This window comes from Brassica napus, chromosome C9 (genome assembly GCF_020379485.1).
Source record: "Brassica napus cultivar Da-Ae chromosome C9, Da-Ae, whole genome shotgun sequence".
Lineage (NCBI taxonomy): Eukaryota > Viridiplantae > Streptophyta > Magnoliopsida > Brassicales > Brassicaceae > Brassica > Brassica napus.
This window is the reverse complement of record NC_063452.1, coordinates 43,215,778-43,229,532: the sequence shown is the minus strand read 5'-3', so window position 1 is coordinate 43,229,532 and position 13,755 is coordinate 43,215,778. Positions and strand designations below refer to the sequence as shown.

General features: G+C 33.1%; 1 protein-coding gene across 1 annotated transcript; it reads left to right on the top strand.

The window, feature by feature from the left end:
- Nucleotides 1-7,283: 7,283 nt before the first annotated feature.
- LOC106435470 (protein CUP-SHAPED COTYLEDON 2) lies at nucleotides 7,284-9,614 on the top strand. The gene is made up of 3 exons (XM_013876368.3): nucleotides 7,284-7,615; nucleotides 7,720-8,003; nucleotides 8,518-9,614. The coding sequence occupies exons 1-3, from the start codon at nucleotides 7,426-7,428 to the stop codon at nucleotides 9,145-9,147; spliced, it is 1,104 nt and encodes a 367-aa protein (XP_013731822.1). The 5' UTR covers nucleotides 7,284-7,425; the 3' UTR covers nucleotides 9,148-9,614.
- Nucleotides 9,615-13,755: the final 4,141 nt, after the last annotated feature.

The following is a 13,755-nucleotide window of genomic DNA, read 5'->3' as shown; positions in this document are numbered from 1 at the left end:
GGTTTGTTATATCAAGTACCTCCGGGTAAGGAACATAGATAAACCATGGGTTACTGTTACAAGACTCAACCCGAGAGGCCGAGTTCAAAGAAGTTCTGAGCTGGAAGACCCACTACAACCAAGCACATCCGGCAACTTAAGTGCAGCAGAAGATTTAGCTGGAGTTGGCCTTGTTGTCGATTTAACCGACTTCGGAGAGGAAGCCGTCGTTCACGTAGAGGATGAACCAGTGATTGGAGAGTTTCACCAAGATCCAGATTCAGATTCATCTGGTGATGATGACTCGGAAACAGACTAGCATCGATTTTTTTTTTTTTTAATAAATATTCCGACGGAATTCCGAGGAAGATAAGGTTTTCCTCGGAATTCCCTCGGAATATTCCGAGGAAATTCCGAGGAAATAGGGTTTTTAAACCGAAAACAACGTTTTGCGGTTTGAATAACACTTATATAACCCTTATTAAGTGTCTTAGACTGATTATGAAGTCAAAAATTTGTTCCTTACCCTATAATAAACACTTTTCCGATTGTATGAACGAAATCCCCACAACATAAGAAAAACACTTATACACTTTAATGAACGGTAAAGGGAATACTTTCAATTTGTTTTGAAATTTATTATTTCATGGTTTATGATCATCTATACAAAGAATCCTCAATGGTATGCATTACAATTGTATAAGAAATGAAATACGGCAAAAAAAAATTGATGTTATGAAACCCCAAATACTAGTTCCTCGGTATTTCCTCGGAATATTCCGACGGAATTCCGAGGAAGATAAGGGTTTCCTCGGAATTCCCTCGGAATATTCCAAGGAAATTCCGAGGAAATAGGATTTTTAAACCGAAAACAACGTTTTGCGGTTTGAATAACACTTATATAACCCTTATTAAGTGTCTTAGACTGATTATGAAGTCAAAAATTTGTTCCTTACCCTATAATAAACACTTTTCTGATTGTATGAACGAAATCCTCACAACATAAGAGAAACACTTATACACTTTAATGAACGGTAAAGGTAATACTTTCAATTCGTTTTGAAATTTGTTATTTCATGGTTTATGATCATCTATACAAAGAATCCTCAATGGTATGCATTACAATTGTATAAGAAATTAAATACGGTAAAATAAATTGATGTTTTGAAACCCCAAACACTAGTTCCTCGGTATTTCTTCGGAATATTCCGACGGAATTCCGAGGAAGATAAGGGTTTCCGAGGAAATTCCGAGGAATTAGGGTTTTTAAACCGAAAACAACGTTCTGCGGTTTGAATAACACTTATATAACCCTTATTAAGTGTCTTAGACTGATTATGAAGTCAAAAATTTGTTCCTTACCCTATAATAAACACTTTTCCGATTGTATGAACGAAATCCCCACAACATAAGAGAAACACTTATACACTTTAATGAACGGTAAAGGGAATACTTTCATTTCGTTTTGAAATTTGTTATTTCATGGTTTATGATCATCTATACAAAGAATCCTCAATGGTATGCATTACAATTGTATAAGAAATGAAATACGGCAAAAAAAAAATTGATGTTTTGAAACCCCAAACACTAGTTCCTCGGTATTTCCTCGGAATATTCCGACGGAATTCCGACGGATATTTTAGTATCCGTCGGAATTTCCTCGGAATATTTTCATTTAACCGGGCAAATATTTCGCGAAAATTGAAATTAGAATTCCGACGGAATTCCGACGGATAGTATCCGTTGGACCCTAGGTTTTATAACCACGAGCCGCTTATTCTTCCCCATTTCTCTCTTCTTCCTCTGCGCGGCTCCTCTCTCCTCTCCGGCGATTTCCCCCTGAATTCCGACGATATCTCCGGCGATCTCCCCCTTCTCTTACACAAATCATGTAAGGACCCTATGCCACTCTCTTAGGTTCTATTTGTTAGGTTTTTGTGTAGATTTGATAGATTTTTGTTAGGGTGATTGGTTAGGATTGTGATTTGGTTGTATAATAGGTTTAGAATTGTGATTTGGTTGAATAATTTGTTTTGTTGAATTGATTTAGAATTTTTTTATAATTTTATAATTTTTTTGTATTTATAAAATCGATTTTTGTATATAAATTCGATTTTTGTGTATAAATTCGATTTTTGTATTTTACAAAACGATTTTTGTATATAAATTCGATTTTTTGGATTTTACAAAACGTTTTTTGTATATAAATTCGATTTTTTGGATTTTACAAAACATTTTTAATATCTATAAAACTTTTTTGTGATTAAAAACTATTATTTGGGATTTAAAAAAAAATATATATATATATATATTTGATAAATTTCTATATTTATTAAACATTTTTAATATTATTAAAACTATTTTTTGTAATTATTAAACTATTTTTTATTTATTAAAACTATTTTTTGTTTATTAGAACTATTTTTATATATTTATTAAACATTTTTAATATCTATAAAACTTTTTTTGTTATTAAAAATATTATTTGGGATTTTTTTTAAAAAAAAAAATTAATTTATATATTTTTATATTTATTAAATATTTTTTTTTTAATTTACAGGTTTCATGATGATCAGACCCGGCCTCGACAGCGTCGTGGCCGTGGTGGTACGGGGAGCCAGTCTCGGGATTCCAGCCATTTTCAGGATTCCCCTTCGCCCCACAGCTCCTACCATACATCTCCCTCTGCTGCACCCGCTCCTGCTCCTCTCGCTCCCGCTGCTGCACCCGCTCCTGCTCCTCCGGGTCCTCTGGGCGTGATGAGTGTTGCGGAGTTGGTTCGACAGCCCGGTCGTGACCATCTTTCCTATCTCACTCCGTATCCACATGGACGGGTTCAAACATGGTAATTAAACATATTTTTTTTTCATTAAAATTTGATTCATTATTAAGCGTTTTTTCTTTTTATTAGGTTCAACCGATCCGGGAACGGGATCAGCGTATGGATCAACCGTATGATGTACTCGGCCCTCGACAAGGGACATCTGACTTTCACTCACTTCCCTACCGACAAGCAGCATCTGTGGTTTCGTCAGTTTGCGGTAAGTATTCTAATTTTTTACTTATATTTTTAATCTTTAATATAAATTTTCTACTAATTGTGTTTTTTTTTCAGCAAGAGTTCAACTGGAATTCCGATGAGACGCTCTTTATCTATCACCACTTCGTCCATAAAGTTATGGACAATTATGGGAAGCAGATCCATGAATGGAAGAAGAAGTGGGAAATCAATAAGGTTTGATTTAATTTATTAAACTATTTTTTAATTTATTAAACTATTTTTTTTTATTAAAAGGTCCCAAAGTCGATAAACAACACGGTCTGGACGGAGTTGTGTGCGCATTGGGATAAGGAAGAGACGAAAGAAATTTCTTCCACCAACTCCACCAACCGCAGGAGCGACCGTAAAGGGAAGGGCGTCTTCAAGCATAACTTGGGTGCTCAATATATTGCCTCTCTGGGAGATCGCATGGTAAGTTCAGCTGCTTTTTCTTCAATTATTTAAGTTTTGAAATTTTATTTTTTGTCCATTTCTTCTAATTTCTAATGTTTCTTTAATTTATGTTTTTTTTCAAGGCGGAAGAAAATGATGGCGAGCCGGTTGATGATCTCGCCCTAATGAAGAGGGCGTATACCAACAAGAAGACCGGCCAGATTGATGACGGTCTTGTGAGGGAAGTGGTCAGCCTGGTCCAAACTCAGGTGCAAGACGAAGTGTCTCAGCTTCAAACCGAGGATGACGCTTCAACGGCTTCGACCAACTTGTCCCGGTTTCGAATCAACGAAATCGTTGAATCCGTAAGTTCTTTTTTTTAAAGTTCAATTCATTTATTTTTTGATTTAAATTTGTAAATTTGGCTATTTTCTATTTCAGTCGGTTCCAAAGAAGAAGGGACGTTTGGTCGGTTTGGGTCGTCGCACCCGGTTGGTTCCTCCTTCTTCTGCACCACCGCCTTTTGTTGATCCAGAAGTACTTACGGCTCAGTTGAAGGACAAGGATGATCGCATATCTTTGTTGGAGACCCAGATGGCGGCTCAACAGTCGGGCTATGAGGCACAGAGGAGGCTGAACCAGCAAATGATGGAGATGATGCAGAGGATATACCCGGACGAGGTGTTCCCGGACATGCCAGACCCGTAATTTTTTTTTTCCAAAAACTCGGAATGTTTTATTTTTATTTGTGAAACTTTGAATATTTTCGAATTTAAATTTTAATTTAATTTTAATGATTTCAATTTTAATTTTAATTTTATATTTTCGAATTTAAATTTCAAAAATTTTATTTAAAAAAAAAAAAATTAATTTTTTAAATTCCGAGGAACGGGGTCCCTCGGAATATACCGAGGGACATGTTCCTCGGAATATACCGAGGGACATGTTCCTCGGAATATACCGAGGGCCCCCGTTCCTCGGAATATACCGAGGGACATGTTCCTCGGAATATACCGAGGGAAATGTTCCTCGGAATATTCCGAGGGACACCGTTACTCTGAATTTTCCGAGGGACACGTTCCTCGGAATTTTTCGATGAAAATTCCGAGGAACATTTCGTCGGAACTTCCGAGGATTGGACCATCGGAAAATCCATTGAAATATCCCGAGGAAGCTCTCCCTCGGTATATTCCGAGGAGCTTTCCGACGAACAGGTGGTCCTCGGAATTTCTTCGGAAATTTGTTTCCTCGGAATTCCGTCGGAAAATTCCGAGGGATTTCCGAGGAAAAATGAATTTCCAAGGAGTTATTTCCGAGGACTTGTTTCGTCGGTATGTCGTCGGAATAACGTTATTCCGACGACATACCGACGATTTTTTCCCTCAGTATGTCGCTGTTTTCTTGTAGTGTATTAAATGTATGCTATCATAGCGTTTCGATTGATGCCGCTCAATCATAGCGTTTCCAAAAATACAAACGCTATCTAAAACTAACGAATATATCAACCATAGCAGAAAGCGAAAAAACGCTATCCTGGTCTGCTATTAAAACGTATTTTTCTTGTAGTGGTTTTGTTTCTTTTCTCTAAATAGTTTTATAGAAATGTTCCACGGATAAAAAATTAATCCTCACGCATTAGTTTCTATGAAAAGAATTATAGCTTATTTCTTCTTCGATTCATAACACTATTTTAATATGAAAATTATATTATTTTAATGTAGCTTCAACATTTAAAAACAAGTCTTCAACCACAACACCAAACTTCACACTAAGAATATTTTATATTATTATATTACAAATTATAATTTTGTTATTATTTAATATTTAAAATACAAATAATAATTATTATATAATATTAGTACATAAAAATAAATTACAATAAAATTATTTCAAAATAAGAGATTTATTATTTAATATATTATAATATTTAGATAACAGATATAAATAAATTATTTCAGTACACATAATATTTTACTATAAATATTTAGTTATTATTTTATATGTGTTTATTTTCTTAATTAAATAACTCTTGTAACACATCTCATTATCTTAAATTGTTGTCATTTAATAGTTAATTACTTAACTAATTAGTAACAAATATATTATTATTTTTTGTCAATATGACACTAATTATGCAGAAATAGAATTCAATCAAATAATTAAATCGAGGCACTGAGCTAACATACATCGCATCTGAAAGTAGATCCCAATTGCATCACGTCATTTTTATGTGCCTTCTGTATATGTTGAATCCTTAAAGTGTGGAAATTTTTTTTATATCATTCAAATTCTCTAGAGAAAGTTGGTCAATACTTCGGTCTATACACCATTTTCACCATTTGGAAGTAGTCTTTTGCAAGTATTATCGTTATATTTGTGAAATACTCAATGGAGTGTTTTTTTTTTTTTTGCAACTGACTCAATGGAGTGTTTCACAACTAGTTAGAACATTTCCAATATAAAACTATTTTTTTTAAGTAGAACAACTAATAGGTTAGTTAGAACATTTCCAATATAAAACTTTTTTTTTAAGTAGAACAACTAATAGGTTTCGTAGACAGAGTGAACACATTTTTTATTCTATTATAAAATGGAATTAGAGTAAATTTAACTCTTAATTGACAAAAAAAAAAGTTTCCAATCCTTTTCTATTTTTTTTTTAATTTCAAATAAAATGAAAAGGATTGGAGATACTCTTTTGCTTTTATGTTGTGTCAAGATTCTTTTTCCTTGAAGATCCAAACTTATGTCGTTTTACGAGGTTTTGCACATAAAAACTATTAATTATGACAGGCAAATGAAATTGTGATGTATCTTATCACTGCCCTAAACACGTGTATAAAATTTATATAAGGTTGAAAAAGTATAACCAAACTAAATATCAATATTATATAAATAATGATCAAACAAACCTAAAAAACGGCCTGCAGCAATATATTCTAGGGGCCCTATATTCTATTTGGTATGTTTAGTTCAATTATTGTTAAATCTTGCAATGACATTCATAAAACTCAAAAATAATTATATGTTTTTTCTCTCTGATCTTACAAATTTGAAGCCAATACATATTACAAACCCATCACATGACAAAAGAAAGTGGGAAATGAAAACAGAGTATGGCTTAAGTCAATTCAATGAAAACAAAGTCTAGATAAAAGAAAAGAAAAAGGCAGAGAGGTGAAAGGTGGAGAAGGTGGTGGCGTGTAGTAACGAAATCTCTGTCAATTTTTTGATAATTTTAATCATGTACTATGCTGACACTCCAAGATTTGAAACAGCCTTATCTATATAATATCCAAATTTTAATTAAAATAAAAAGAAAACTCTTCATTGTCCAAATTACTAGTGTGCGCGTCTAATAATCCCTTACTACAAGTGCACAGTACTATTGTTTCGATTAGTCGTTGTATGCACAATTAATAATAGAGTATGGTTCCCAAACGCAATAATAACAATATAATAAAAACAAGATCGTAGACAAAGATACAATCTGCATCATCTCTTATATTTTCATCACTGACAGGGAATACCACTGCACTTTTTCTCATGCACGCACGCATACTCAGATAATAAAAAACACGGACGCTTCATGATTAATTTGGGTTTTTAATTCGTTTAATTAAAAACCCTCGACTCTATAAAACAAACTATAGATAAACTAAAAAGTGATGTAATAATCTACTTTTGGCTTTGCTCTCTTTACTACAAGACAAGGTAGAGAAAACCCCAGATTCCTATGAGAGAATAGACGTACCTGTTTCCAAAAAAAAAAGAAAAAAGTACCTGTCTTTTTATTACAATTATTGTCTCTACGATCTTTTTTTGTTAATTTAACTACAAAAAACTCCATATATTTCGCCGTTTTTGTTCTATCAAATCCCAATGTATAAAAATATACTAATAAACAAAATAAAATATCATCGACATTATAACCACATCCTCCCCTTCAAAACAGTTTGTGTCTCCTTAGGGTTTAATATTTCTCTCCCAAAAAGTTTTAACATCAGTTCTTCATGGACATTCCACTTTACCACTATGACCACGGCGGAGACAGCCAATATCTTCCGCCAGGTTTCAGGTTTCATCCCACAGATGAAGAACTCATCACCCATTACCTCCTCCGCAAGGTTCTTGACGGTTGCTTCTCAAGCCGCGCCATTGCAGAGGTTGATCTCAACAAGTGCGAGCCTTGGCAACTTCCCGGTAAGTGAAAACAAACCAACTTAACTTACTAACATATATTTCTTGTCATTTTTTTTGAAGCTTTAGTTTTCACTAATTGAACCACTCTCAAATGAACTTTTTAGGGAAAGCTAAGATGGGAGAGAAAGAATGGTACTTTTTCAGCCTCCGTGACCGGAAGTATCCGACGGGATTGAGAACGAACAGAGCAACGGAGGCTGGTTACTGGAAAGCTACCGGAAAAGACCGAGAGATCTATAGTTCAAAGACTTGTGCACTTGTTGGGATGAAGAAGACTCTTGTCTTTTATAAAGGAAGAGCTCCTAAAGGAGAGAAAACTAATTGGGTTATGCATGAATATCGTCTTGAAGGCAAATTCTCTTATCATTTCATCTCTAGAAGCTCAAAGGTATTTTAATTAAATTTGTAACCTTTTTATTATTTTTTTACTGGAAACCTTTTTTTATCTCTGATTAATAAATTAGTATAATCTTTTGCTTTTTTATTTTGTTTTCTAAGAGTATGACATTATCGGTAACGTTGAGTTCTTGTTTTGCTTTTTTCTGCATTTAATATCGATAGCTGAAAAAGCAAGGCTATTTATTAGGGTTGAAGTGAGATCATCATGGATCATAAAATAGAAAAGATCTGTTGGTTTATTTCTTGGGATTTAAATCATAATGGTGTTTTCTTAAAGCATGAAATTTTTTAACTTTTTGACAAAATAAAAAATAAATACATCCTACTTTTGGAAAGCTCAATGCGAAACCCAAATCGTAAACCCATATTCAGGATTTTCTGACATTTCAGGATTTTCTGATATACATTAAATATTAAAATTTCAGTAAGTCTATTTTAGGACCCTTTTCTTTTAATTAATTTTACTTGATGTTATTCTCCCAAATTTCTTTTTACTCCCTCAGGACGAATGGGTGATCTCTAGGGTTTTCAAGAAAACCGGTTTAGCCAATACCGGGGCCTCCGGGGGAGAAGCAAGTGCTATCGTAAGCAGCTGTACCGGTGGATCTAAAAAGACGAAAGTACCCTCAATCTCCACAAACTACCGTGAGCAACCAAGCTCTCCTTCCTCCGTCTCACTCCCTCCTCTATTTGACCCCACCACAACACTCGGCTATACCGACAGCTGCTACTCCTACAACAGCCGTAGCAGCAATACAACCCTCACAGCCACTGCGATAACCGAGCACGTGTCCTGTTTCTCCACTGCCACGACTACTACTGCCTCAGGCTTAGATGTTAACGTTGACTCATTCAACCATCTTCTACCGCCTGCTCCGCCTGGGTTTGACCATTTTTCTCGTTTTGTCTCTAGAAACGTTTCAACTCTATCTAACATAAGGTCGTTCCAAGAGAACTTCAATCACTTTCCTTACTTTGGTTCGTCTTCTGCATCGACCATGACCCCCTCCGTTAATTTGCCTTCTTCCCACGGTGGCACCGGAATGAACTACTGGCTACAGACAACCGCGGAAGAGAACGAGACAAAGGCTGGTCTACTTAATGGTGGACTAGATTGCGTATGGAATTACTAATCAAAAGAGGCGTTAACTACATATAAGTGTGTTCCCTTCAAGCTTTTCTTAAAAAAAATCCTAGGACGGTTATGATATATCTAAGTGTGATAGAGGAGCTTAATAATATGCCCCCTAGCTTGATTTTTCGTTTAATTATGTAGCTTTTAAGTGTATCGTCCCTGTTAGTTTAAGTTAAGAAAAGTGTTATGTGGACTACTTAACGTATGTAAAAGCTATCGTCGTTATGTGACGGTTATGATATATCTAAGTGTGATAGAGGAGCTTAATAATATGCCCCCTAGCTTGATTTTTCGTTTAATTATGTAGCTTTTAAGTGTATCGTCCCTGTTAGTTTAAGTTAAGAAAAGTGTTATGTGGACTACTTAACGTATGTAAAAGCTATCGTCGTTATGTATTAATGTTTATCATCATGTTAATTTCATGGTGTCACTATATTGATATTTCCCATGACACTGGGCACTGAACACGTTGTGTCAATCGTATATAATCCGACATAATGAATTCAATTAATCGATAGCCTTTTATGTACATTGGTTTCGTCTTGATGCCAAGGCAGATTTGATATGGCGGTTATCATAACCGGGTTATGCATAGGTTTCTAGAATTAAACTATGGCGTATTTCCGATAGTAAAACGTATGGTAACCTGTTTAGATGATTGCCCATTACTAGCTAACCGTATGTGGCTCGTAATTTATGCAATAAAAGATGATCCAATGTAACACGACGCGTATGTAGAGCTGTTCGTTAATGTTAATTTATAACTTCTCTCGGTTTACAATATCACATCACGTACACAAAATTTCAAGTTTTAATACCAAGTAACAAGTATAAGTACTTTCTAATGTAATACAGTGGTTTAATAAGTCTATCAATAGAAATTGAAAACCAGTTCCAGTTATGAGCAATCTCTTGCTATCTAACGACCAAAGACAACATTTTGGGAATAAATATGGTAGTTATCGAATTAGTTATGGCACAACTGGATGAAATATTCGTTTTCATTTTCAGACTTTTAAAAAATTTACACACAAATCGCATAACCTCCAAATTATTAAAAAAAAACATTAATCTATAATTATTTATAACTTTCTAAATTTTAGAATTCGCTCTGCGTTTATGCATAGGTTTCCAAGACAAACTATTCCGAATTTTCGAGAATAAAAAGTTTGGTCGCTCATTTCTGATGATTGCATAATTAGCTAAACGTATATTGTGCTTACTAATTCATGCAACTAAAGATAAGTTAAAAAAAAATGCAGTTAAAGATGATCCAGTGCAACACGTGTATGTAGAGTAGACTTGTTCGTTTTATGTTTCTAGCTAATGTTGACTTATAAGAGAAGACACTCGTTGGACATTTATAACTTCTCTCGGATTACAATCGCGTATACAAAGTTTCAAGCTTTAATACCAAGTTACAAGTATAAAGTACTTGTGTACTTGGTGTCCACTGGTTTAATAAGTCTATCAAATAAGCTTTTTCTTGCTATCTAAAGATTAAAATAATATGCTTGCGCGTGTTGTTAATATCTTCAAAGAATAAAAGTGACATTTCGGATTAACGTCATGCATTGTTTAACAGTTAAGATATTAAATAATCACAAAGATGAAGTAGTTGCGATCAAGGATTTTAAAACGGGGATGGTGACTATGATGGGCAGGCTGACGAACGGACAACTCTCAAGTTCAGGTTCTGTACAACAATCCACCTCATTTTTTAGAAGGATGGCTTTCGTTTTTCTATTTTTAGAAAGAGACATAATTAATAATCTTCAATATATTAACAACCATTTAAAAAGTTGTAACTTTAAGTTTTTATTAATTAAAAAAAACCTTGATTAGGTGTCACTTAATTAGGTATGCAATTTATCTTACGTTGCAGCTTAAAAATCAATTGAAAAAATGTTGGTCCAAATCTAATTATTAGGAAACATTATATTAACTCAAAATATAAGAAGCGTATATTTTTTTCCTTAAATAAAAGCTACGGAATTACCTAATATGATTAACATATATATGGTAATTAATGACTATGAATAATAAAGATTTGATAACAATGTTTGCATCCTTCTTCATTTTGTTTAATTTTATATTACTAAAAAAATTAAACAATCATATTAACCATATAATAAAAAAAATTAGATTTTTTCTTATATGTTATATTTTAAATTTTTTAAAATGACTTTAAATTACAAAAATGAGGAAACCTTATATGTTATATTTAATTTTTTTTTAAATGATTTTAAATTATAAAAATGAGGAAACTTTATATGTTATATTTTTTCTTATATATTATATTTTGAATTTTTTAAAATGACTTTAAATTACAAAAATGTAAGTTTTCCTTAAAATGACATGTATCAATTCAATGGTTGATCTCAAACCTTTCAAAATCATATGGAAGATAAAAGTCAAAATAATTCAACTGTGAAAACAGTACTGTTCATTTTTTACAAGAATGTGTTCGGTAAAAAAAATAAGGTTTTTGTGTCATAATTTGTTTAATGTTCAATCCGATTAGCCCATGATATATTAATTATATTTTAGTTCCATAATTTTTAATAAAAATTGATCCAGTCCATCAAAAAAAAATTATATAATAACAACAATAAACATTACATATGTATATATAAAATGATCAAATATATTAAAAATTTGTCGATAATATATACAAGTAAACTCAGTCCCTCTTGTGGTACATATTATTACCATTATGCGTTTTCATTTCACGTGTGTATAGTCTATGCCTACATATATATATATGTGTGTGGGGTTAACACTGTGCCATAACCGTTCGTTCCCAAAAAAAAAACACTGTGCCATCATCAAAATCATTACCATCATCAGTTATTGCTCTTGTTGCATCACAAACCTATACTACTACCTAGTTCTAAGACAAATTTGTAGTCACAGGCATGTACGTCTCGCTAAATGACAATTTTTCATGATGCCAAGGGGTATACATACTTATGCTTATGATTTTGAGTTTCCTTTGGAGACAAAGTGTCCGAATGGAGGAGCGGGACAAGTGCAGTTCTCCTGCACATGCAGTTCTTCCGCACTGCATTTACCATTCACTCTTTTCTGTTTGTAAAAGCAGTTCAAGCGGGAGATCTGCATGCAGTTCAATATTTTTTTGTCTTTTTGTGGAAAAAGCAGGAGATCTGCATGCAGATCTCACCCGCCAACATTTAGTAGTGTTGATCTGCTTTTTTTTTTGTTTGGTCAATAAATAACTTTGTTACAACACATAACTTTAAAAATATATTTATCTAATTTTATGAATATAATATTTTTATTTTATTTACAACTTTAACAATACAAAATTATTATTTTCTACTTATTATTTTTTGTCATATAATTTTTAATTTTTTAAATAAGAAAATAAAAGAAGTATAAGCATCTTATAAAACATTTACAGGTATTTCGGGCGATACTATAACATCTCAGATATTTGTTTAGATATCTAGGTGTCATTTTTATTGTTTTAATATATGATATATAGTTTTTAAATGATTTTGTCATTCATAAGTTATAATAAATTATTTGATCGGTTTGATCTGGTTCTCTCCTGCATGATCCGCTTGATCTGCACTTGTCCTGCTTGATCTGCACTTGTCCTGCTTGATCTGCATGATCTGCTTGATCTGTCTCGCTTGAACTGCTTTTACCATTCGAAGCCAAAGTGTCCGAATGGAGGAGCGGGACAAGTGCAGTTCTCCTGCACATGCAGTTCTCCCGCACTGCATTTACCATTCACTCTTTTCTGTTTGTAAAAGCAGTTCACCCGCCAACATTTGGTAGTGTTGATCTGCTTTTTTTTTGTTTGGTCAATAAATAACTTTGTTACAACACATAACTTTAAAAATATATTTATCTAATTTTATGAATATAATATTTTTATTTTATTTACAACTTTAACAATACAAAATTATTATTTTCTACTTATTATTTTTTGTCATATAATTTTTAATTTTTTAAATAAGAAAATAAAAGAAGTATAAGCATCTTATAAAACATTTACAGGTATTTCAGGCGATACTATAACATCTAAGATATTTGTTTAGATATCTAGGTGTCATTTTTATTGTTTTAATATATGAGATATAGTTTTTAAATGATTTTGTCATTCATAAGTTATAATAAATTATTTGATCGGTTTGATCTGGTTCTCTCCTGCATGATCCGCTTGATCTGCACTTGTCCTGCTTGATCTGCACTTGTCCTGCTTGATCTGCATGATCTACTTGATCTGTCCCGCTTGAACTGCTTTTACCATCTCTCTTTTTCCTTTTGATTCTCAGACCTCAGCTGAAATGATTACAAGTCTACAAGATTTAGTATTACGTTGCTTTTTCAAAGGCGTCTGATTTAGTACGTCATGACGCCCACACTGATTACAGCAACGTAAGAGTTATTATGTGATTTAACGGCTGAAATTGTTTGAGAAGAATAAATAAAGAGAAAATGACACAAAGAACACCAAACAAAGTTTTCCTCCCCAAACTAGCACTCAGGATCAGAAATCACAAAAATAGGTTTCACTAAAGGGGTAATTTACCCTTATGCCCTCTTCTTTAAGTAATTAAAAAGAAAAATTTGA

Coding starts and splice junctions, on each gene's coding strand:
- LOC106435470 (XM_013876368.3), top strand. CDS start 7,426: ATGGACATTCCACTTTACCACTATGACCACGGCGGAGACAGCCAATAT. Junction 7,616..7,719: donor CGAGCCTTGGCAACTTCCCG/GTAAGTGAAAAC, acceptor TGAACTTTTTAG/GGAAAGCTAAGATGGGAGAG. Junction 8,004..8,517: donor TCATCTCTAGAAGCTCAAAG/GTATTTTAATTA, acceptor TTACTCCCTCAG/GACGAATGGGTGATCTCTAG.